This window comes from Polistes canadensis, unplaced genomic scaffold, assembly GCF_001313835.1.
Source record: "Polistes canadensis isolate GaletaPanama2010 unplaced genomic scaffold, ASM131383v1 scaffold_3, whole genome shotgun sequence".
In the NCBI taxonomy this organism is placed as follows: Eukaryota; Metazoa; Arthropoda; class Insecta; order Hymenoptera; family Vespidae; genus Polistes; species Polistes canadensis.
The window spans coordinates 1,818,088-1,844,447 of record NW_014569550.1 but is presented as its reverse complement, the minus strand read 5'-3'; the positions used below and the strand labels follow the sequence as shown (position 1 = coordinate 1,844,447).

The following is a 26,360-nucleotide window of genomic DNA, read 5'->3' as shown; positions in this document are numbered from 1 at the left end:
ATAAGGTATTACCGAAAGCAAGGCAATTTTTGTCTATATTTAAAAAACCAAATTTCTGCCTCTAAAGAAGGTTTTCACAGATTTTTACATCATACGATTAGTAGTGTATAAACGTAAAGAATGAAAAACTAATCTAGTTTTATAAAATAATTTCTAAGAAAAGGAAAAAATTAAGTTTTATCTTATTAGTAAAACAAAATATGCAATGTAAATATCAAAACATTTATTATACAGGAAGATATATCGATATTTCTTAAATAGAGTATCGAAAAGATGCTAAATATTTATCATTCTTAATTATCTTACTGTACGTACTGTAACAAAAATAAAAACTATGCAATATTATTATATGACAATTTACTTATAAGATTGGTTATCTATACAGACTCACTATATTATTTAAACAGAATAAAGTCTTTAAAACCTTTGCTATAATATTTATAACAGAAGTTTTATAACATACGATTCTTGAAAATAAACATCTTTTAAACAGATATACTACAATGTAAAAAAGACAACTGTTTCTCTGTTCTACTTACATTAATATTATCTGTATTAGATATCTTTAAATGTTTCAGACGTTATCGCTTTCCTAATTCAGAATATCACAATATGCATAATATGAAAAAATATCTAGAATTGGAAAAATTATATACGAAGAATGTATAAAGAAAATCGATCTGTACAATATATAGTGAGCATTAACATTTTCCACTATCTATGTATATATTTTTCTCAAAATATTAAAATAATCTTACAACCAATAAAGTTTGGGATCGTCTCGACGAACTTGAAGTTTTAAAACATGTCTATAAATTTTCAATGCTGGACCCAACAGCAAGTTAAGTCCTTTTAAGACATCTGACCTCTTCATTAATAAAAGAGAATGACCATCTATGTCCTGTATACATATAACAAATATATGAAAATTATGAATTATTACATAAAAATTAATGCTAGGTATGGGAAATATATTCGCATTACTTACTTGTTGCCTAAATACTTCTGCTTCTTTTGGAAATAGTCTCGCAAAGTATTGATAAACTTGTTCGGATGTCCAATCCGAAGCATCAGGAATATTAGGATCGATGCCATCTTTAGTAGCATCGTCTTCCATTTGATCGGAAGATGGGCGAACAGGTGAAACTTGTGGGCTTAAAATAGGTGGTGCTAGTACAGTCACACTTGACGGAGTATCAGGTCGTGCAATGATAAGGCTGACAGTCTGATTATTGTTTGTTTTCTGTTGTTTTTGAACACAATGGTTACACTGCCATCTTAAATTTGATTTTGGATTTATAACACGTGGTGAATGGCAGTAATGATGATATGCTTCGTCACAAGAATAACATGTGATTAGTGGTCCCTATATAAATACAGAAAAAGTAATTAATACATGATATTGATTTTAGACTACTATTACAAAAATAATATTTTAACTTACAGCATCCGAAGTTTCACAACAAATGGTACAAGTCTTACAACGTTCACATTGCCAATTACTACCAGCCTTGTGAATTATTTCTTCTGGACTATAAATGCAACTTGGATGAGCTAAAACAATTAAAACATAAAGACATTAATTAGTATTAATATTATTTCAAATTGACTGTAGAGAAAAGTAAAAATCCATGGAACTTACCTCTTACTGTACAGTCTCGGCACGCAACTAATGCTTCTTGCTTTTCTTTGGCGCAAAGGCTACACTGTCTACAAGGCCCATCTTTAATTGGCGGTTTAACAATTTCTGGAGGCTCTTGAACCGTAGCAACCTTATTTTGTGTAGTAGCTTGCCTACCACGTTTCCGTCTTACAAGGTTGTTGTCGGATGGATCAAATACTTTTTTCGCTCTCTGGAAAATGGTCTTGAGTTGAAATCAAAGAAGAAAAAGAAAAGATAGAATATTGTTAAGTCAATAACAATTTCGTATAGTCACGTAAAATGAAACGTCAGAAACGAACCTTCCTACGAGCACTACGAAAACCACCCACATTGATGTTAGATGGTGTAGGAGAGCAATTCGTAGAACTTCTACCAGCCTCTTCGTCGTCACGATCTTCGCTAAAATGTTCGTTATCCTCCCTCTTATCTTTTTGAGCGGAAGATTCCTCCTTATTGTCTTTGCGAAACTCTTCAAATTTAATTTCTATGTCCATAGGATCATCTGTCCTGACAAGTAATCGTTGCTTACGTTCCGATTTGGAAGATCTTTTGAGGTTATGACACTGATTGTCCGTACTCTTCACGTTATCCTTTCTCTCGTCGACACTAGCTAACGGATCCTCGGATTCCTTCGTCCGATCGCCATCGAGAGATGTATCTTCAATACGTTCTTGATTTTTAGTAAGAAGAATATCAAAACATTCTTCTTTCTTGTTCGACACTTCTGGTTTCGGACTCGCTTGACACGAGGATCTTGGTGTATTTGAAGCTGAATCGGCGATAGTCAAATTCTCAGACTCATCGAAATCATAAGGGCCATTAGTAGTTGAAGAAACTGTTTGTGAATCTTTACGCCTGATATTACCATTTTCGATATTTTCAAGGGTAAAAGTCTCGCGGTGCGTCGATTCGGTTGCAGTCGTCATGTCGGATGTCGCCACCAGCGAATAATTACCGTTAGAGAGACGTGTTAAATTACCGCTCGCAACTTCTTTCCCGAGAAAATCCTCGGTCATACGTCTAGAGGTAGGATTCGAAAAACCATCGAGCAATTGATCTACTAATCTACAGGCTGGCACACCTTGATCGAGGTAATCTGGTTCCTCAACAACGAGCTCGGCAACCGCGCCAGCCACCATTGCCGAATTTAACTTTTCTTTTACGAAGCCTTCCGGTCGATTCTTGTAAAGTTGTAAACGGGACCATTTAGATGCGTTTCTATAACTTGTGTTACCTTTATAATCGACTTGTATAACCTTCTCCGCTTCGATTAAGCGATGAAGATCGGCGATCGTATCTCGCACATCAACCGAAAATTTTCGAAGCAAGTAGTTGCAAATACGATCGGCATCGGGACGCGCCTTACGTCGGCGCAGCTGATCTATCGCCTCCAGGATCTGCTCCTCATGACGGATTTGCGTTTCTACCCGGTATTGCTGCATCCTTCCCCGTCACGCTGTTACTACCCTTGTCCCTCTCTTTATCTCTTTCTTTCTTTCCCTATTTTACTTTTCCTTCTTCACTTACTTTATCTTACTCTTCACTGTATGCGTTTATCTTTTTGAAGTAGAAACAACGTGCACATCTCTTTTTCGTAGACTTCTTCAAAAGTTATTTTTTGATATCGTTCCATGCGATATCAAAAGGTTACGGAAAATTGTTCAGTCCTTTCAGGTTTCCGTACATTATCTTTAGATTTAGAGCTCTACGCGCGTTTTTTGTACAGCCGCACGCGTATTCGCGCTTCGACCTTTCCCCACTCTATCGCTTTCTCTCTCTATCTATCTTCGTTTTTACTGTCTTTCACTCGTGCGGATTCGCGCGCTTGCATCGGATCATCTTCGCTCGGGTAACAAAGTCAAAGTCTTTTCCATTTTCTTCGTTATATATATCACTTTACAATCGCATGAATCAAGTACAAGAAACAAGGTCGTTGAGAAATGTCGCAGCGAGTGAGCAATATCTCTTCTTGAACTTGGGATCTACCTCACGTAGTAGTTACTAATAAGTTAGTTCGACGCGCGCAACATAGCACAATGGACATGCGGCAATAATGAGAAAACAAGAGAAAAGTAGTCCAACGCAGATGAACAATCCGAACGAGTGTTGCGGTGCGTTAAGAATCGAAGGTAAAAGTAAAAACAAGGTATAGATTTCGAATAACCGATTTCTCAAATCTCGAATTTGATTTAAACGAAAAATGATATCGATTATGACGATCGACAAAGTTAAATAACGTAGCAAGTGCTAACATGTTCGAACGCGCGAAGCGGCACTTTGCTTCTTCTCACTTGGTCGTTCTACTCGTGCTGATTCTCTACCCCTTCTCCCTTTCCGACGTTGTCATGTACCTCTTCGTCCTCCTTCTCCTTCTCCTCCTTCTCCTACTCTTCCTCTTTCTCCTACTCCTACGGGATCTCGTAAGCGATCGCTCGTCGTTTGCTCATACGCATGGTCAATCCTCGAAGGAGTTTTCGAATCGCAAGCACCGCTCGCGCCCTTCGCCTGTAGCCCGCGCGCGCAAGCCGGAGACTACTGCCGCGCGCCGTACGAAGGGGAGGGAGAAAGACGGATACGACCGATAGCCGATGATTCTCTACGAAAGTTAGTTAGCTCGTTATTACGTTGAATCGCTCGTTGAAGGGCACTTTGAAATGAAATCTTTTTCTTTTTCTTCCTTATCGCGACATGTGTAGCAACCTAATTACAACAAACTTACACGTTACCAAAGAAGATACGACGAAAGGAGCCAAATACTATCCTTTATTTATTTTCTTATTATCTCAGCTTTCTCTGTATTTTCTTCTTGTATTTCCATTTACTTTTATTCTTTCTCTTTCTCTCTCTCTCTCTCTCTCTCTTTCTCTCTTTCTTTCTTTCTTTCTTTCTTTCTTTTTTTCTTTCTTTCTTTCTTCTTTCGTTCCTCGGCGTTAAAAGTTTCAGGAAGGAGGGTTGCGCTCTCGCTAAAGGGACGGTGTTTCCACTCGATCTTTCGGCAGTACTACATGCGTTTTATGCTCGCGCATATGTATATAGTGTCCTCGGTAAGTTACGCCGGGGGCGACGTGAGCAAAGAAAGAATCTCGGTTGCGCGCGGTCGTTTCTGTCCGCACGTCGTCGGTCCACGCACCGTCTCGTATCATCGGCGCGCCACGATCGCGCCTCGTTCTACGTGTACCTCTCTTCTACTTTATCTGCCTCTCTCTCTCTCTCTCTTTTCTCTTTTTTCTCTTTTTGACTTTTATTTTCACACTGCCGACAAATTGTATATATTTTGCAACTGATAATACGTTTCTGGAACAACTGGGAAATTGAACTATTGGGCAGACGAAAGAACAAACGAAGAAATGAGAGAAGGACGAAAGAAGGAGGGAACGAGAAAAGACCCTGTCTCGTGCGCGTCGCAAGAACGAATGCCAGCGGACCACGGCTGTAATTGCAAACGACGCGCAAGCAGAGCGCGCGCCGCACACCTACAAACGTCGCAGCGCGTTCAGGTTCTACGACAAATCTACATAAACGTGCATTTACGTATTCGAATATTCCTGTGTAAGAGCGCGCATACATGTGCTGCACGACAAATATGTCGTACAGTAAATATATATATATATATATATATATATATATATAATATATAATATATATATTTATATATATATATACATACACATATATTTCTCTCTATATAAATACATATATATGCATATTATATACGTAGGTGCGTATGCATCTTTATGTATCACGCGATACGTAATATTGCCGGTGCTCGAGCAATACACGTTTTTGCATATGCTAGGTACTCTAAAATCAGGAGCTAGTGCTCGAAAGTCTGGAGAACGTCGATAAAGAGCGCGTAACCCGGAATTTCTCTGTGGCGCGCTCCTTATTACTGTAGTATGATCGGTGACAAACTAAAATTACCTCAAATCTTCCTTGTCTTGCAATACGCACAAATTTTACTCCTTTCTTCCTTTCTTTCCTTCCTTTCTTTACTCCGTTTGTACTTTTCATCGCTACTATTCGACGCGTCGTCGATCCTCTTTTTGTCTCATGCAAGCAAGGTGCAGCTAAGCGAAGACGTGTGCGCGCGCGCGTTTATCCGCACACAATACGACGGTACGTTGACGGTGACTGTGACTGTGACGGTGACGGTGACGGTGACGGTGACGGTGACGGTGACGGTGACGGTGATGGTGATGAGACGATGACGAAAGAAGTACGACATAAACGCGAGACGCGCTCTTTTTCTTCTCGCGCCTCGTACGAACCGCCCGAGAAAGATCGACCGATCGACTCCTGCGTACGAATCGCAACACACTTCAATGTGCTCGATACACTCTCTCGGTACCGCGCCGATCCAGCGTCGATCTAGCGCCAGTCTAGCGCTAACAATCTTACGCTCGTGTTATTAATGGGCTTATAATTGTATTACCGATTAAGGAAGTAAAATATCTCAATAAGATTTAAGTGCGCTCTCTTCTACTGCATCGTATCACATCGCAACACATTGTACCGCACTGTCCTAATGCGAGCAAACGTAGCGCACCGCACCACACCACGCCGGGTGCGGCTTTGACGCGAATATGGATGAGCGGAGCCGCGCTCGACGCTCTACGGTACACGCGGAGCGTGCTTCTGATAGTCACAGGAGGGGAAAGACGTTACTTCGTCGACCGATCGAGCTCCTCCCCACTCCTCGCTCTTTTTACCCCTACTTATCCTCAACTTTCACTTAACTTGAGGTACGGTCAACTACGAACAAAATACTATTTCAACTTAAATACTTTACTAAATTTTCTCTTTTATTATCAAAATAAACAATTTCTATTTTTTCATCTTATAAATACGTAGTTATTTGTTCATAACTTACCTATTCTTCTAACGTTACCTATTGTTTGTGTAATAAGACTTTATACTTTGATAATCTACAAAATCAAATATCGAAGTGTGCATATTGTCAATTGTTTATCTTACCAATGCGCATGGTAAACGGATGATTTTTTTTATTTTTTAAATATCTTTATTATAAAATGAATACAAAAATTTTACTTTGTCTATGGTTAAAAATTGAAGACAACAAAATCTGTATAATACTATTATAATTATTTATACGATGATTTGTTTTCACTGTTTATATTATACAAATGTATTTTCCTTTTCACTTTCAATATTTTCATTACTATTCCCTCTAAACTTAGAATTTAAATTAAATGGTTTTCCTTTTGCAATATTTATATTATTATCTGTTAAAGGACTTTTTCGTTCTGATTTGTCGATTTTTTTTCTAATCATGGGTGATTTTTTAAAAATTTCTTCTTTTCTGGATAAATTTTGTGACGACATTGAAATTTCTTGGGATTTATTGATATCCTGTGACGATGCTCTCACATGAACACCAGGAGACATGGAATATTTTGGAATACTAGATTCTCTTTTTTTACTTTTAGGCGTCCTTTTTCTTGGCGATGTACTTTTATTTGCTCTGTGTATATAAAAAATAAATTGCACTTAATTATATTTACTATAATTTTGTTTTTATTCATAAATAAAAAAATGTACTATATATTTTCTTACCTCCTTGGACTAAGATATACTTTACATTTCTCGGTAGTTACTTCCTCTTGTACGTTTATTGGTGATATATCGCATGAAACATTAAGCCTGTCGCGACGTTGAAGCGTTGGCACTTGTACAGTAGATTTACATTTGGGAAAGTCTGGTGTCGATGATGCCATTGGTTTTAATTTAGGAGATTTTTTTAATTCAATACTACTTTCGATCGAATTCGGTGTGCTACTGAATATTTTAATACAAGGTTGTATATTCTTGGGTGATTTCGGAGGTGTAGTAGTGCCTAGTACATAGATTCAAATCAGAAACTTCATTTGTTTATATGTTTTATATGTTCATTAATTTTCTTCTATACCTATACCTTTTCTTTGCATATTTCCAATTGGAATAATTGCTTTCATAGGACCTTTTTTATTCACAATTTCAGATTTTGATTTGTGTTTTAATTGATTTTTAACAACTAATTTGATGGACGGTTTTTCTTTCGAATTATTTTTATTTGTATTAACTTTATCTATACCTAGAAACAAATTAAAGATATTTAGTTTCAAATTTTATATAAAACTTTATATATACATGTATAAAAAAGTTTGATGTAGCGATATCGCATTTTATGTAAGTATGACTTGCTTTAAAAGAGCCATTCTAATATTAAAGAACAACATTAATATAATATAATGCAATGGGATTAATACTCAATAATAGTAGATGCTAATATTTACTAATAATTGGATGATCTCCTATGCTAGCAGCAATTTCTGTTTTAGATGAGTTTAAATTAATTGAACCTGGATCACTAGGAAAACGCTTTCTGGCCTTAGTTAATTGAGATTTGTTATTTTCTTTAAATACAAATGACTTTTGCAGCTTTTTAGGAGGAGATGTGCTACTTGTACATGTACTTCTTCTTAATACTTTCTGGTAAGTTGGTTTTGCCTATAATATTAAATATTAAAATTGAAATAATTTGTGTTTTCACATAAATATAAAGTATTACAATTCTTACCTTTGACATTAAGTCGAAACTTCGTCTTTGTTTTACTTTTAATGGTGTTGAAGATTTTACTTTATTTTCAGATTTATCTTTAATTGATATTTTTTCAGTATTATTAGAAATCACGTTACTTTGTTCATTATTTTTTTCTTGATCATTTTTTGAGACTAAATTTAATACTTCTCCTAAATTCTTCAACAAATTCAATGTGGCAGATTCGTTAGATTGTCCACTTAATACTTTACCTAAATTAATAAGCAACTCTACTGCAACTTTTTCATTACTCTCTGTTCTATTATTTTCTTCTTTATTTATTGTCATATTTTTCTGAGTAAAATTATTAATATCAACATTAATTTCTTTTTTTTCTATATCAATATAACTTTCTTCCTTTGGAAAAATTTCTATTCGTGGATTTATTGATGATACTTCATTTTCTTTTATTAATGATTTATTATTGTCATGGAATGCTTCACATCCGTTAATTTTATTATCATAATGTGACTTCTTAACTTCTATTTCATAGTTTTTTAAATCATCCACGTGACTCTTATCAACATGTTTTTCTTCTTTTGTATTTTGAATTGCTCTTGAATCATTTGTTGTTTGAATACATGTAGAAAATAATTCAATTTTGTTACTGGACTGAATTCCTAAAACTTGTTCTAAATCTTCAAGTAGTCTGTTAGCCTCGGAATTATTTTCTATTTTGACTATTTTTTTGAGGTCTACTAACAATGTAGATGCAGCTGTTTTATTAACAGTAATTTGATTCAAAGGAGCAATGTCCATTTCTTTTTTAACGTTATTCTGTGATTTTGTTATATCATTTGTATTACTATTACAAGATAACATGTCACCATTTTCTTGTTCCCTATTGGTAGCATTTAAAACTGGTACCTCAATTAAATTATCTACAACGTCATCTTCATATGCTGGCAACAATTCTGAAATCCACATAGGATCATCCATAATCAGTTCGTTTACATTTGCTGTTAAAAAAATATATAAAATTATATATTTGGATAGTAATAATAAATTATTGAAATTTATACAATAGAAAGATAGCAAATAATAAAAAGTATACGTACACCCTGAAGATTTTCCTGCAAATTCTTCAAACGTTCTTGCAAGAGCTTTAGCTTCATTAATTATTGATGTATTGATATTATTTTGTTTCTATAAAAAATAGATTTAAACAATTTAATACGTAAGAAAACAAAATATCTTAAAGTAATCAAATTAATAAATTATATTTGTATTTACTTACAAGAAATATAGAATCAGAAGAACTATTCAAGCAGGTATTATTAGATAATTTAGAATATGTGATTTCAGGTATACAGATATCAATATCGAGCAATTTATCATCGGGTAGCTTATTATTAACATCAACTGTTGTTTGGATTGACTTTTGAGCTAGTGTAATAGGTAATGATATTGTAGATACTGTACTTATCGTATTATTTATCCTCTCATCGTAAGCTACTGATGAAGAACAATTATTTAAAAAGGCCATATTCATAGTATTATTAGGCATTGAGGCAGAAGTATGTGTTAAGGAACCAGAATTCCTTGTAATGCTAGAAATGTTTGATATAGTAGAAAATACGGAGGTGTCATTGTTTTGATCCTCTATAAAGCCTTTATTAAATACTGAAAAAGACTTGCTATCTGAATCATTTATATTTATTTTATCAATTTTTAATGTTTCTGTTGTAGAGTTAGACCTAGGTTTCAATAACTGCTTACATTCAGATTTTATATCACCTTGAGAATATGAACGTGTTTGTATTGTCTTTGTATTTAACAGTATTTTATGTTGAGGCATACACGGAATCTCAGTTCCTTCTTCATTATATTTACTTTCATATAATGTATCGTTCATTGCTGAGTGATTTAATATCGATAAATCTAATGAGTTTATCTCAGCAGTAGATACTACAATATCAGGATTTGGTAAGAATTCATCTGAAGTTTTATTTTCTTTTAACTTACACAATTGTGTGTATGTAGCTTTGAGATCATCTGTAATATTTATGTTTTTTTCTTCTTGTGCAGTGATATCATTCCTCATTAAAGCTTCTTCATATACTGTTTCAAATGGATCTTCTTTTTTACGAACGTTTTCTATTGCTTCGTCTAATATCGCATCAAAAGGATTATCTCCAAAACTTTCACGTTTTCCTGCTATCAATGCATTATTATTAAGTCTATTATCACAAATATTTATATTTTTTCGTTCTATATTTGAAGGTACAGGTATTAACGGCGATGCTAATTTTGTATTCAATGAACTACCTGCAGAATTATCTAAGTCTATAAGGTCACACATTTCTTTATAAATTTACGAAATTTTTATCGAAGAAAATTGACGGTTTGCCACTATAGTTAAACGCGCTTCAAAAGTATATATATACATACACTTTAAAAATATTTTTAATAGTGCCCTCTAGAAGATATACAAATGTAACTAAATTTACTAAACATAACTAACCTCATTTCGTACCGACAATATATATGTGGCAAATTCAAAATATTAAACTATCTCGTAAAAAAGTATTACATACTCATGCATCATAAATTAATTACTATGATTCGGATATAACATCAAATAAAATAAAAAGTTTTTAATCCTTTTTTTATAACTCGTATTACGTTTATTTAATAAGATATTATAGTCTATATTTTTGATTATGTTTTTAATTTAAAAATTTTATATGGTATGATACACACACATAATACACATAGGGTATTTAAAGTTATTACTTTGTGGTATTGTGTAGAGTAAATTCTATAAACATGGCGAATACTGAAGTTGACGATTTGATGTATGAAGAAGAATCAGATGAAAGTAATATTATAGTTGATTTTGAAGGCTTGCAAGATTCTCTAGAGGAACCTGATACAATTCTTCAGGTTGATGAAGAACAAAGAGAGAAATTAGTACGACTTCCTATAGGCAGAGTAAGAAATATTATGAAAATGGATCCCGACGTAAATTTAGTTAACCAGGAGGCAGTATTTTTAATAGCAAAATCAACGGTAATAATTATTTTATTTTTTTTCCCTATACAGTTTACTTAATAGTTTTTACTTATTATTATAATATTAATTAAAAATTTTATATTTTAATCTAATATAAACATATTATTAATTTGATTCTATTATATAAATATGTAATATTTATTTAATGGAATAAGAAAAATATTAATTAAATTACATTAGAGAGAGATTATAATTCTATTGTAATCCATTTCCATTTTAGTCGAAAAATCATTTCATTCGTTCCCAAATTTTGTGTATGAATTTCTTCTACCATTGATTCCCAAACACAATGTCAGAAATTCATTCTTTGTCTTATCAAACTCCTCTTTGCATTCCATTTTAATTTGTAAGATTTAATCTTAATTAGTATTTAATATTTCTAACTTGTAATAAATAATTAAATTTATACATATTATTTCAATTTTATTTGTATATAATTTGATTATAAAGTGTTTCTAACTGAATTTCAAATAACTTTTTTTTTTATTTCTATTTATAGAATATGCTATATGAGAAACTAAGTCAAACTAATAGTGAGTGTCACAAATTTTCAAACTTATCTTTCTCGAAAACAAAGGCTTATATGAAAAAATTTTATTCTATATTTTTGACTTCGTTTTTTATACAGAATCACTCTCTGCTCGCTTATACCATCAGACACAGAGTATCCTGCATATATATACATAGTCATCTTTGTTTGAAAATTATATAATTATTTCTATATAGCCGTGAATTTTCCTTTCAGGAACTTTTTATTGACTCACTTGCAAAGGAAGCCTATAAGTATACTGTACAAACCAAAAAACGAACATTGCAAAAACGAGACATTGAAAATGCAATTAATAATGTAGATGCGCTTGTCTTTTTAGAAGAAATGCTCGAATGAATTAGAAAGTAATTTTCTTACTTTATATTATAATTAGTAAGAAGTTATGTAATATAATATAAAAAAATTGCTTAATAAATATTTTGATATTTTTTAACTTTAATTGTTTTTATAATTGAAACAAATGTATGCAAATATTTTTTAGTTTTGATATTTTATTGTTTGCATTTTCACAAAAACATTAATAAATAACTTGCATCAATTAAAAACTAATGGAAAGCTTTTATATATAATTTCAAAAATTAATTCTTTTTTGTGTTGAGATAATATTTTTATCTTGTAGATTATTATGTTTATAAAAAGGTAAGGTATAGATAAAATCTATATCATTAAATAAATGATATATGTTACAATATATAGTATAGCTTGTACATCTAATTTATAGCTTTATTGTAAATTCATATGATATACATGTTAATAGCTGATATATTTGCATATACAAAGCACTTTATAATTTATGGCAGTACAAATAAGGAAGCTTTAATTTAATTAATATATGAAAATTTTTTAAATGAACATGAATATGAAATTCTGGCATACTTTGGCACTCTCGCGATTCAAATTAATTATAATGCAAGAATTTACCATTGACTTGTATACATACACAAACATACGTGTCGAAAAAGTATATAATACCACCATCATTGAAATAATACTTTTAGTCATTGATATTTCTTGTTTTTGCAATAATATTCTGTAAATGACACGATTATTGAATATTTCTGCTTTTTATATTAATTTCAGCATCTTAACTTATAATGCACTTTGTACAATGCTGAAAAAATTTGTACATATATTTTTTTATTTAATTCTATATATATGTAACATTTGCAGTATTGTTAACTTTATCTCTAATTTAATTTTTGCAGATGTTCTGTCAAATTTTCTAAATGCTAATACAACATATCCTTAACAAAAAAAGAAGAAAATCAGTCTTTAATTTGCAAAATTCTGATAATTAATTTAATAAATATAAATAATAGAGATCATGGTTTATATGATAGTTACCACAATATTTTAAAATCAATATATAACAACAAAAAACGATACAATAAAAATTTAATAAATTTTAAAAACATCTGCATTGATAACATACAGAGAGAAAGAGAATTAAATTTTGTAGATAATATATTAAATATATTAAAGAATAGGGTATTACGATTATTATTAATATTAATTAAACTTATTCTGAGTATCTTTAAATAAAGTAATCATCTTTTTAAGAATGTTTTAATTCCACATCACGTTCATTTAACATGTATTTAGTAAATATTTCTATGTATAGAATAATATACAAAGTAATATTATATTATACGTTAATTCAAATAAAGTAAAATTTATTATTTTGCACTGATTGTAAAATATCATCATATTTAAATCAAATAATTGTTCTTAAAATCTACTAATTACATACCTATGTGTTACATAAGAAATCTAGTATTAGTAACTTTTCAATGTATTCAATAAATTAACTGTTTATGTAATCTCACAACTATAGATGATTTGAAAAAATGGATATATATCATACCTGATATTAGTAATTAATTTCAATATTGGTTTATTTTAAACGTAAAAGTATGTAATGTAGATTATAAAACTGTTATTGTTAATAGTTTTATACCTTTAAACATAAAATCATTTATTTTTATAATTGTACTGAAAGCATAGTATATTATATTATTATGTTGTAAATCTTGATCAAATGTTAATATATATAAAAAAAAAAGAAAGGAAAACTATGGCTTTTACATTAAAAAAGTACAAGCTATTTTAAATATGTACAACAAAATCAAGATGCACATTGTTTTTGCTTTCAGAAACAAAATTATTTTTCTACGTGTATTGTTTTAACACTTTTTGTTTTGATGCGCCTAAACATTTAAAAAATTTATTATTTTCAAGAGTATTATTCTAATGCAAATCATAATTCTTATTTTGCATGTATTATGTATTCTGATTGAGTCATATACTTTTAGAATATTAAATTGAGAGTATCAGTCACTGAAGACCACTTATATTTTCAAGATCTGTACCTGTCGTTATGATGACAATCACTCGGAAAAAAAAGAACTTCAAACCAATATGTGTTATTCAATAACCATATATAGTAAATATCATAAGATTTCAAAGCTTTGTATAGATTTGCTTACTTCTTGCGTTTGGTTTTTCGTCTTCTGCAATCTCCTCTAAAGGAACTTTGCTCTGCTGATGTATTAGGATTACCAGGTTTGCTGTGGTTATATAGATTATTTAAAAATTCTTCAAAATCTGCTTCACTGTATTAGAAAACATTAAAAACTTGTAATTTAATTTAAGTAAATCAGTTTATTATGGTTATTTATGTATACCAAATTTTCTTTATTGATTTTTTTTTTAACTGTTAGTTTTGTATTCATACCTTGTATTCGGATCCATTTGCTGTCGTTTTTTACCACTATTAGAAGTCTGTGGTGGTGGACGTTGACCTAGTACAATCCTATATTGAACGCTATGTGTGTTTGCTCTAAGATGCTTTAAATTACCGGCTTGACAAGCAGCCCAATCAGTGACATCGTACACTGCACCTTCCATACAAGCATAATAATGCCAAAGAAATCCCATTAAACGAGACTCTGCCCATATATCACCCTAATTAAATTTTAACAATTATATCATAAGTGCGAAAAAAGAATTAAATAATTACAGTTTAAATACGGACTTCTTTTGCACTGTGGCGTATCTTACACTGTGCACAAAACCGGGCAGCATAGCAAGGACGCTGAGTTGGAACTCGCTTATGCCTCAAACCACAGTTTGTACACCTTATTGTATTTGCTGCTTGTTCCATTTTTCTATGTAATTGAGATAACAAGTCACTTAATTCACCCCATGCAGCTTCAACCTGTCTTGTTTGATCAAATGCTTGTCTTCGTTCCTAAAATAATATTGTTTTTAAATAATTAATCAATATATTAAAAAATTATCAGTTTACAAATAAAAAAAATATTACTGGTTCCCCAATTATATCAAAAGCATGAACTAGTATTTTGAATGCTTCTTCTGCTCCAGGTTGATTATTTTTATCTGGGTGCACTAAAAATGCTTGGCGCTTATAATATTTTTTAATATCATCATCGGAACATGTTGGTGTAACTCCAAGTATACTGTAAGGATCTTTGCCTTTACAAGCTAATAATCTCTTCATAGCTTCTTCTCCAGTGCTAGGTAGTGCAATATTAGCTTCAAGTCCACCATGTATCCAATTTGAATTTTCTTCTTTTTCTTCATTTTCGGTCTTCATTTTACGCCAAAAAGCAAATTTACTATTTCCAAACCAATGATCTAATTGCTTGCCCAAAGCATTAAGAATACGTATTTTTGAAAACATTGTTACTACATAAATCCATGAGTATTTTAAATAGAGTATAGAGTGATACCAAGCACATTTACCACTAAAAAATATAGAAAACATAATAACACATATACATATGGATGCGTGAATTACATATTTAAAATTCATAAATTAATTTTATTAGTACTTACAGTTGAATAACAAGATTGGCACTCATACTAACTACATCTGATATTAAGTGTAATAACCAATAGAAAATTTTTAATACAATTTTACTCCAACGACTTGCATATTTATTTAAGTTTTTACATAGATCCTTAATAGGAGATTCTCTGCATTCCTTTCTACGACTTCTTTGACCTTTTTTAATTTGCTGTGCTTTTTCAGCTTGGAAGCGTTTAGAATTTCTTTCCTTAGTCATTTTTTTATCATCCTTATTAATTTTATTATTCTGTTGCTGATTCTTTTCAATTCTTTCGGGTGAAATTGTTTGACTGGAATTATTGATTGTATTTAAATTGTTATTTATTTGTATTGGACGTTTTGGTACACTGCCAGTTGTTTTAGAGTTATTATTTTGAACTTTCGAATTATTAAGCGTCTCATTTTTGTCATTTTTCTTAGAAGTTTTCAAAATTTTCTTTTTTTCAAACTGATCTGATCTGTCAAAAGTACTTATTTCATGAGATTCAGTTTGTGAACCTAGATTATCTAAGGAAACCCATCGTCTTGGAAGATTAGAATTATTTTTTTCTAATACTTTTTTGGGAACCTGAAATTTTGGGGAATTATGATCATCACTCCCTGATGAATTCTGTCTCTTTAACGATGTAGATTTCATTTTATTTTTTGAACTTTTATTGGTAACTTTTTTTGTCATGGATTCAACTTTAGGTTTCATAGATGGTAAAATTAATGGTGAAGGTGGAGTCGGTGCTGATTTAGTTAATACGTCTGAATAAGAAGGACGCATAGGCTTTACTTCTGCTACCATTCGTGGTCTTTTATAGTGATTCTCTGATATATTTCTTGGCAAATCTTCAGGATCTCTAACATCCGCATTAGATTGTGGTACTGGTGTAACATTAGGAGAACCACCAAAAGGACTATAAGTTCCTGACTGATTTGGAACCCAATTACAGACAAGATTATCAATTAGTTGTTTCCCATTAAAATTTTGATTGGGCATATCAGATGGTATATTCATGCGTTGCTCATTGAAAAGCCCATATTCTCTATCTATTGCACCTTGATTTTTATAAGGTGTCATATTTGAAAGTTGACATTGTTCTGCCATTATTTGTGATGCATTTCCATAAATAACATTTATGTAATTTCCTCCGCCAACATCAAAAGTTCCCACTAAATCATTATTTTCGTTAATACCTAAATGGTTTACAGTTTGAGGTGGAAAATACATGGGATCTGTAGTAGTATTATCATAACTTGGTATATCTTGCATATATAAAGAAGTTGCAATCGAATTCATTGGTTGCACACTTTGTGGAGATGTGGAGATAGTAGGATGTGAAGATTGATTAGCAATATAGTGTCTCGCTTGACCAGAAGGATAGTCATTCCAATTATGCGGTGGAGTTTGTTGTGGTGATATTCCAAACTGAACATAATGACCATTAGAATTTTCTAAATCAGCAGTCATCGCTTCTATTATCTTATCCAAAGACATACGCTTAAAATCAGGAGTTGGTTGTTGCTGTTCTGCCATTTTAGGTTCTATGTAAAAATATATAAACATATTCTTTAGTGTTTAAAGGCCTATCAGGTTAAAGGAAGTATATGTTTAATAGCATTTTCATGCACTATCTATTTTTTTATATATATATACATTTTATATATATATACATTTTTAAAAGCGTATAAGCAGATACGTATACAATAGAACTGCTGTTTTGTAAAATAAAGTATAATGCAACAATAATCTTACATATTGTATCTCTCTTCCCGATTAACAAAACTAAATATAAATAATTTATAATTAAATAAGAGTAATATATATAAATAAGAACAGAAGTGTATGTGTGGGATTAGTAAAAATTGATGCATGATACGAGAAATATTCGTAATAAAGATATCATCTCAAACAACTTTAGTAACCTAAAACGATGATTCATGACGTAGTGTAAGGAAATACAAGGGTACGGTACTCACATTAGCCAGATAATCTATTTTGTGAAGGATAATTTTACATTGCAATCAAAATAGTTATTTATTTAATGCATTATATTTAAAAATATGCAATGCACAATTTACGCTATATACCATGCGGTTGGCGCAGAATCGGTCATTATATTTATCCGTATGATACGTACTAAGAAGTACGTTTTTAAACAGATAGTACGAATGAAAATCTCCCCTATATATCTATATTTTATATACATAGATACATGTTTTTTACTGTTATCAAAATATTAATCGATGAATCGGTAATATCTCAATATATAAAAAGAATAATGAATATATTATTACAATATTTAAAAATTAATAAAATATTATAAATAGAAATTTGATACAGTTAAACGATAAATTAATTCTAGTAATAAACGAAAAATACTGCGGTATAATTATGTTCTTAGATAACGTTATTAAAAAAAAATGCGCGCGCGCGCGAATTTTAAATATTTTATTATATAATATTACTATATACTATTTTTTAAAAAATAAAGATGCTAATTTTTCTATATTTATATAAAAACACCATATATATTTAAATAAAATTTTCTGATTAGAAATTTAAAGTAGCTTATATTTTAATCTAGTTACTTTGTAATACGCTTATCAACGACTACCTTGATTTACTATGCTACCGTTTATTGGTGAATTCGAACGTGTAAACAGATTCGTGATGATTTTCAAATTATTACATACATTGTTGTCAAATACTTGAATAATCATTAAAAACATATTTGTCAAAGATAAATCGCATAACTAAAACGTAACAATCATAAATTTAAATTGACTAATTCATCTTAGAATTCATTTTATTTATTTATTATTTTATATATTTCATTTCGTTCATTGATTTTTATTGTTTATTTACGATATATCTTTTATAATATTTTATACTAATCAATTTTTCTTTATTTGATTGCCATCATATGAAGATTATTTAATATTAAGAATATATCGTTTGCCAGTTGAATTTAATCATTCGTTGAAGTAGTTCAGTATTTGGAATTTGTTAAATTTAATGTTTCATATCATTTCCTTTATTTATTACAAAAAATTACGTAGATATTTGCACAGTTGAAATAAAACATTTTAGTAAGATAAAAGAAAATTATGCATCCAAAGAATACAGGTCGTTTTACAAATCTACCAAATCATCGCACACCACCATCAGGATTAACCAAATTTGTTGCAAGAAATCCATTTGAAAGTGACTTGACTAATAGATTACATAAATCTGTTATTAGTCCAAGTGTTTTTAAAAAGGTGATATATATATATATATATATTTATTATGTAAAAGGAGATTAATAATAATATAAAATATATTATTGTTTTCTATAAAGGTTACCACCGATCCTCAAAATTCACCTGAATTCTCGTGGAGCGTAGAAGAATTAGCTCTAATAAAACCAGCAAAAATAGAAGAATTTCCTGTAGAACAAATATATAATGTAGATCCAGACGTTGAATTAAAGGCTCAGGAAGCGATTGATAAATTTTTTATGACAAATGAGATAGTACCAAGCCCATGGGAATCTAAGAAAAAAGAACATAAAATTGACATTAAATTGAATACTCCTAAGCGGCTTATCGATAAATCAAATAAACTTAAAGATTTTCCTAAAATGATCAAAAAAGATGGTAATAAATATCAATAAATAGTTATTGCAATGACAAAATAATTATTTAATTATTTTTAGGTGCGTGTCAAACAACTTTATCTCTTCCTTCAATATTACCTGAAAATGTCGAAGAAGCATTGAAACCATATTTTACATTTAATAAAAATATAGATAACGATGATGCAAATTTAAGTACAAATTCGTTAAGGAGAAAATTATTTTTCAACCTTACTGAGTGTACTGATGATGAAGAGCAAAGTTCTTTCTTAGTTTCCCCAATCAAAATAAACCTTTCTTCAATGTTCTGTAAAAGTCCTCCAGAGAGTGGAATGTTCTATAATGGCTCACCATTAAAGGTATCATAATTTATATTTCTTATATTTTTAATATGTTTCTCACAATCATTAAAAATGTTACTTTTCTTTCTATTTTTATATATAGAAATCAATGTAAGATATAATATATAAAATCAAATTTCTTATTTGTAGAAATGTTCCCGTAAAATGCAACGTTATGGAACACCTATACAATTTTCTGAAAATTTATCACCTAATATATCATCTATACCTGATATTCAGGACACATCAGTAGATGATATTAAGAAAACTCGTTCCCGTCCAGTTATGAAATTAAATTTTTGTCAAAGTATGGAAATGTCTACCTCGGAGAGTATTGAAGTTTCCGAAAATAATGAAGTATCAGGTATACTTATATAAAAAATATTAGAAGCAACTCTATATATTTAACATATAATTACCTTATACTATCAATGTTTAATAAATTGATTTTAGCTATGGCTTTATTTTCAGATAACTTAACTATAAACGAAGAAAATTCAAATAAATCCAATAATGATCATGAAAACACGAAAACAGATATAACTGTAGAAATGAATTCAGTGGTAGTAAATTCAACATCTTTAATCAAAGACAATGAAAAAAATAAAATTGTTAAAGATAAAGAAGATTATTATAATAATGTGAAGGAAATAAAAAACTTCCCCGATTTTAGTCAGGTTTATAAATTGGAAAACTGCACTTCGCAACAAACCAATATATTTTGGGGAATGTCTGAAAAACAAAGTGCTTCTAATATTGTTCAAGATACCGGATATCAAACTTTCTCTATGAATAGTACAACAAATTTAACGGATAGTAGTTCAGCTAAGCAGAAATTTTATAACAATGACAGTAGTTCAACTAAGCAGAAGTTTTATAACAATGAACAATTTTTATTATTTGACGATGAAATTCCACTTTCTGATTGGAAAGAAAATTTTAGAAACGTTGCTTGCTCTACACCTTCAAAATGTAATGTAAATGAAAAAGAGTAATTTACTTAGTCCTTTTTATATACGAAGATTTATAAAATTCTCACTATTTTTTTGTAACCATGACAATTTTTTAGATAGAATGAAAGATAAGTAAAATTAAATAATACATACTGAATGAATAAGTTATTAAGAATATTTAACTTACTAATTCTTATTATCAATATTTTGACTTTTATATATGCATTTTAAAATACTGATATAGAATTTTCTTTTGTAGTTAGATATCTATTATTTTTCTTCATTAATGCAAGATAAATATTGTAAATATTTAAATGTTACATACATATATTTTAATATCGATTTTGTTAGTAATTGACAATTAATAAATAATAATCATATAAAATACATCCATATATATGAAAAAATATTTTTTTGTAAAGTGATAATTAATTTTAATAATTTGTCATGTAAATAAATTTGATTATGAACATACTTATTTCTATCCTCATGACATGAGTATATCGTTGAAAAAAAAGAGAACTGAAAGTATGAAAGAATTTCACTTTCTATATATTTTTAAATTTGTTTACGTGTAAAATAAGTATTCTTATGTATTAAAAACAAGTGTATGACTGAGTTATATTGACAGTTTTGATCATGAAAAATTTGTGTGTATATTTTTTTTTTATGTAATCCATTTATTTAATTGCAATTTTTATTTATTAAGAAAATTTTTAAAAACTTATATTGCAAGGACAATTCGTCTCACTTTATTCCTTTTCTTTTCTGTTTTTTGTAAAGGCATATTTATATTTGCGCATGCGTTCGTATACGAGGTATAGTTATTCTGACAATTCAGAGCATATGTGACGCGTGTGACGTCGATATTTTCTAGTATGCAGAGTGTATATCTGTAATGTATATTGACATTATAAAACGATAACATATTTATATTTTTAAGTGACAAAAATATATTTAAATAAAAAGGAATTCTGTGATTAATGTTTCTATCGATATTATTTTAACCCAAATACTTATAGAAAGTGATTCGTGGGTTAATTGTTATTGTGAATATTTATATTGTCTCTTTGTGTAAAGATTTTATATTTTATTTTAATGCCACATGCCATATACAGGGTGGTCCATCAACTATTAGCACCTAAATATTTCCGTTATTTGTTATAATATAAAAAAATGTTATATACAAAATTTATATGGCATGAAGAGGTACATAAGGTAGTGTAAATATTTTTTTCATGGGTGGAGACATACAGAAGTTCTTAAGGTCAACTTGATTTTTTTAAATGGATTCATATGTTTTTTTTTCTATAGCGTAATAGTGGGTCATGAGTGGAGTACAACGACGTATGACTCAAGGTCATGCAAAGTCATCCTAGGGCAATGTTTACAAGATAAATAATTCGTTTAGTTTTTGAATATCTATTCTTAATGAGGCTTCAATTTACAGTAAATTTTCGAAATTATTGCTGTTGACATTGATACAATACTGCAATCTTTGACCTATTGAATTAGTTACACTTCTTAATGTTTTTGAACTTATTGAATTACAGGCATCAATTATTCTTTGCTTCATATCTTCTCGCGTTGTTGGCAGTTGTCTGAGTTGGTGGACCCTGTATATCTATTGATGGTTTTTAAATATGTAGAATTCCTTTAATTAGACTGTTTTTACATTAAAATGATTATAAATTAATTGTTTTGAGCTGAGTTTTCTTTTGAGTGCTATGTTGTGATATTTTATTTTACATTAGAAAGTTTAATTTTCGTTTTATTCGAATAATTTATGGGACATTTGAGAACAACAACGATTTTTCTTTTAAATTCATGAAATTCAAAGAAAAATGTCAGAATCTGTTGATGAAACTGTTGAACAAGTCGATATAATTATTCCTAAACAAGGAATTCTGTATCAAGAGGAAACTACAGATTATATACTTTGCAAACCAAAAGTGATACCTTTAAAATCTGTCACTTTAGAGAAATTAGAAAGAATGCAGAAAGAAGCTGAACAAAAGCTGAAAGAAAGTCAAGAAATAGATAACAAGTTAGATCAAGATAAATAAAAATATTGATGCCTTAACAGGGATGTGCAGCATTGACTGTTGTATAATACAAATAAATATAGATAATATAATACAAAAATGTTTCTAGAGCCATTTTTGATAGAGATAGCTGTAGCATTCTATCTTGCTGCGACTGTATTATATAAATATGGAAATGTGTATAAACAGCATATTATTGTTACAGTCTCGGTGCTTATTGCATGGTACTTTTCACTGTTGATAATATTTATATTACCCTTAGATGTTTCTTCGGTAAGTGCTGCATATATATTATATAATATATATAAAATATATAAAAATTATATATATTGAAATTTGATGTATAAAATGTTTTGTATTAATAATACATTATAGTTTCTGAATTAAAAATAATAAATACCATTTTCTTATTCAGACTGTTTATAGACAATGCGTAGAAAAACACATACATAACTTGAGTAATATAAGTACAAATAATACTGCAAATGTTTCACTTCATGCATGCAAAGATCCTTTACCAAACATACCAGAAAGTGTATTCCCAAAATTATGGAGAATTGTCTATTGGACATCACAATGTTTAACATGGTTAATACTTCCTTTAATGCAATCTTATATAAAAGCAGGCGATTTTACAGTACAAGGAAAGTTAAAATCTGCACTTATTGATAATGCTATTTATTATGGAAGTTATTTATTCATTTGTGGTATCTTATTAATATATATCGCATTAAAGCCTGGATTACATCTAGATGGGTAAGAAATGTGTAACGTATATATACTAGAAAAATTTTTGGTATTATAATTTTAAACTGATATATTTTTAGTCAAAAGTTAAAAGCTATTGCTTCCTCTGCATCAAATACATGGGGTTTATTTCTATTAGTATTACTTCTTGGATATGCACTTGTAGAAGTACCACGTGGATTATGGAATGCTAGTAAACCTGGTTATACTCTACATTATAGTTATTTTAAAATAGCTAAATTAAGTTTAGACAAATGTGAGGCAGAAGAAACAGTAGATGACATACTCGAGGTATCTTTATTTATATTTATAATGAAGTATAGTAAATGCTTTCGTAAATTAAAATGATGTTAGAGTAAATAAATATCTTTTCAGTCTTTACAAGCTGCTTCAATATCTATTGGGTCAGGCCACCCATATTATTCTAATCTGGAAACAATTTTTCAAAAAATACCTGTTGAACTAAAAGATAGAATGAATAGAAGGCAGTTACCAGATGATACACCAACTGATACTCCCTCAGAGAAATCCTTGATTCGATTACACAGACAGGTTTTATATTATTTCTTTTTTATATTTATGTTAATATTACATAATAATAATATATATATATATATAATATTTATTTTTTTATAAATGGCGTTGATCATTTCTTTCAGACTATTAAAGCTTTACAGACATTGCAACGTGTAGAAACTTTATGGGGTATTACAGTGGATAAGATTTTTCATTTGGAAGACGTAGAAAAAAATCAAGTCAGTCATGAGAGAAGATTTAAACCAACATTTCCTGTACATCGATCATTCCCTTTTCGACTAATTTACAATCCAGTTATTGGTAAGAAACATGAAATTTAATAAATTGATATATTTAAAATCTAGTATATTTATAGGTAACTATCATATATAACATTTTAATACTTCAATATAAAAACATTCACACGCTTAAGGTTGTATATATTTGTAAAAATATATAATATATATATTAATAAATATATATAATATAATTACAGAATGGTATTGGAAATGTATTATTAAAAGTTATGTTCAAAAGACTGCTGCTATTTGTGCTGCTTGTTTATCTGCAGCTGTTGTTTGGTCAGAAGTAACATTTTTTAATAAATCACCTGTTCTGTCATTGTTTGCACAATTTGTTAAAATAGCTGAAGAAAATTATGATTATTTAACAATAGAGGTAAATAATTTTATTTATTTTTTATAATGAAATTCTTATTGGTAGTGCATGATAATATAAAATGTTATTTGCTTAGGCATTGTCTACATACATCATTGGTTATCTTTGTTATTGTGCTTATTCAACTGTTTTAAAAATTCGTGTCTTAAATTTATATTATCTGGCACCACACCATCAAACAAATGAGTATAGTTTGATATTCAGTGGCATGATGTTATGTCGCTTGACACCACCCATGTGTCTTAATTTTTTGGGACTTATTCATATGGATTCTCATATTATAAAAACGCACATTTTGGAGACACATTATACTCAGGTAAATAGATCTAATTGTAATAACAAGTATATATAAGAATAATAAATGTATTATCTTTTTGCATACTTATAGGTAATGGGTCATATGGATGTAATATCCATTATTTCTGATGGATTTAATGTCTATTTTCCAATGGCAATATTAGCTTTCTGTTTGGCAACCTATTTTAGTTTAGGAAGTAGATTACTTTCGATGCTAGGATTTCAACAGTTTCTTGATGAAGACGAATTTACAACAGATCTCGTAGAAGAAGGAAGAGAACTTATTATACGAGGTAAATTTTAAATATTAATTTATATTTGATCCCTGAGTATATTTCTGTCTAATTGTAAGAATAACTTACAATTAGTTATAAATTAGATAATGTTTTATTAGTTTAATAGAGATTTTATATTTTTTCACAGAAAGACGAAAACGACAAAGAGCAGAAGATTCTATGTATAGGAGACGTGAATTCCAAGAACGTTTCAGTAATACTGGAAATTCTCGTTATAGAACATCTAGACAGAATATGGATACAGGTAATTATAACTTGTATGTTATAAATGATAATTGTAATAACGGAAAAAATATTTACGTCATTTAATATTTTCTACAAAAATTGTCTAAGAACATTTGTTTTAGTACGTTCTTTAAAAAGAGACGAATCTGTGGAGTCTGCAGGAGCTGGTCTATTACGCGATTTCGATCCAACAGATTACTATGTTGGTACAACTTCTGAAATAAATTCATATGGTGCAAACAGTCACTTTGATCGTGGTTATCAAAGCGATAATTTGTATGATGTACATTCAGATAATGCAAGGTCGTTTTCATCAAATACAAACCGCGTAGGGCCTGCACCTAAGGGATTGTTTGATGATATTTAAAATAAATATTAAAAATAAACAAATCAATTTTTTTTTAACCAATTATAACAGATATAATCAAATTTTTATTGGATTATTGTAATTCACAATTTAGTAATTGACTATTAACTAGAAAAATAACATTTTGCTACTATGAAAATTATGTTTTGTAATAATATAGAAGTATAATATAAAAAGCTTGCATTTACCCGCTATTATGTATGATTATTTACTTTTTAACGAAAATAAATATATGTAGAGTGTAGGGTAAAACAGTTTTTAATTTAATACTCCTTTACATCGATATTTAAGAAAAAAATAAAGGAGACTTAATAAGTAATATAATTAACTAAAAATATGATTCATATTTTATTTTATTTTATTTTCTTACAATGCTGCATAGAACAGGAATAATATGAGCATAATTACATACTCATATAACTAAATATCGAAGCGAGCGTATAATAAAATTTTTATCATCTTTCAATAGTATAAGAAGCATATAAATAATATTAATTAAGTTAAAATTAATAAATTTAAAAAAAAGATAACAATCAACATCCAATAAAATAAAAGATCTGTATTTAACTCATAAAAATGTTAAACATATTTTT

General features: G+C 29.5%; 6 protein-coding genes across 9 annotated transcripts; 3 read left to right on the top strand and 3 right to left on the bottom strand.

The window, feature by feature from the left end:
* Positions 1-203: 203 nt before the first annotated feature.
* On the bottom strand, positions 204-4,499 carry LOC106786817. 3 transcript variants are annotated; one of them, XM_014748622.1, is made up of 6 exons: positions 4,383-4,499; positions 1,963-4,259; positions 1,643-1,865; positions 1,445-1,554; positions 989-1,366; positions 204-901 (listed from the first exon to the last, which is right to left on the bottom strand). In XM_014748622.1, the coding sequence occupies exons 2-6, from the start codon at positions 3,103-3,105 to the stop codon at positions 755-757; spliced, it is 2,001 nt and encodes a 666-aa protein (XP_014604108.1). In that variant the 5' UTR covers positions 3,106-4,259; positions 4,383-4,499; the 3' UTR covers positions 204-754. The 3 variants fall into 3 exon arrangements, with proteins under 3 accessions (XP_014604108.1, XP_014604099.1, XP_014604116.1); XM_014748613.1 differs by having other exon boundaries at positions 1,963-4,499; XM_014748630.1 differs by having other exon boundaries at positions 1,643-1,853; positions 1,963-4,499.
* An 839-nt stretch (positions 4,500-5,338) lies between these two features.
* On the bottom strand, positions 5,339-10,831 carry LOC106786840. The gene is made up of 7 exons (XM_014748665.1): positions 9,499-10,831; positions 9,320-9,407; positions 8,241-9,220; positions 7,957-8,170; positions 7,596-7,754; positions 7,238-7,517; positions 5,339-7,145 (listed from the first exon to the last, which is right to left on the bottom strand). Exons 1-7 carry the CDS (start codon positions 10,561-10,563, stop codon positions 6,800-6,802), a joined length of 3,132 nt encoding a protein of 1,043 aa, XP_014604151.1. The 5' UTR covers positions 10,564-10,831; the 3' UTR covers positions 5,339-6,799.
* Positions 10,832-10,924: 93 nt separating this feature from the next.
* Positions 10,925-13,657, top strand: LOC106786851 (DNA polymerase epsilon subunit 4-like). 2 transcript variants are annotated; one of them, XM_014748702.1, is made up of 3 exons: positions 10,925-11,273; positions 12,022-12,170; positions 13,032-13,657. In XM_014748702.1, exons 1-2 carry the CDS (start codon positions 11,031-11,033, stop codon positions 12,160-12,162), a joined length of 384 nt encoding a protein of 127 aa, XP_014604188.1. In that variant the 5' UTR covers positions 10,925-11,030; the 3' UTR covers positions 12,163-12,170; positions 13,032-13,657. The 2 variants fall into 2 exon arrangements, with proteins under 2 accessions (XP_014604188.1, XP_014604179.1); XM_014748693.1 differs by lacking the exon at positions 13,032-13,657 and having other exon boundaries at positions 12,022-12,375.
* A 357-nt stretch (positions 13,658-14,014) lies between these two features.
* LOC106786844 (dnaJ homolog dnj-5) lies at positions 14,015-17,860 on the bottom strand. Its single transcript, XM_014748681.1, has 6 exons — positions 17,663-17,860; positions 15,685-17,227; positions 15,152-15,593; positions 14,861-15,076; positions 14,561-14,790; positions 14,015-14,438 (listed from the first exon to the last, which is right to left on the bottom strand). The coding sequence occupies exons 2-6, from the start codon at positions 17,217-17,219 to the stop codon at positions 14,309-14,311; spliced, it is 2,553 nt and encodes an 850-aa protein (XP_014604167.1). The 5' UTR covers positions 17,220-17,227; positions 17,663-17,860; the 3' UTR covers positions 14,015-14,308.
* A 706-nt stretch (positions 17,861-18,566) lies between these two features.
* LOC106785772 (protein aurora borealis) lies at positions 18,567-20,767 on the top strand. Its single transcript, XM_014746495.1, has 5 exons — positions 18,567-18,946; positions 19,027-19,324; positions 19,384-19,661; positions 19,794-20,007; positions 20,115-20,767. Exons 1-5 carry the CDS (start codon positions 18,794-18,796, stop codon positions 20,636-20,638), a joined length of 1,467 nt encoding a protein of 488 aa, XP_014601981.1. The 5' UTR covers positions 18,567-18,793; the 3' UTR covers positions 20,639-20,767.
* Positions 20,768-22,350: 1,583 nt separating this feature from the next.
* On the top strand, positions 22,351-25,957 carry LOC106786643 (LMBR1 domain-containing protein 2 homolog). The gene is made up of 10 exons (XM_014748254.1): positions 22,351-22,914; positions 23,057-23,397; positions 23,469-23,679; positions 23,764-23,940; positions 24,048-24,225; positions 24,401-24,582; positions 24,659-24,898; positions 24,971-25,172; positions 25,303-25,419; positions 25,523-25,957. Exons 1-10 carry the CDS (start codon positions 22,741-22,743, stop codon positions 25,765-25,767), a joined length of 2,067 nt encoding a protein of 688 aa, XP_014603740.1. The 5' UTR covers positions 22,351-22,740; the 3' UTR covers positions 25,768-25,957.
* The last annotated feature ends 403 nt before the right edge of the window (positions 25,958-26,360 follow it).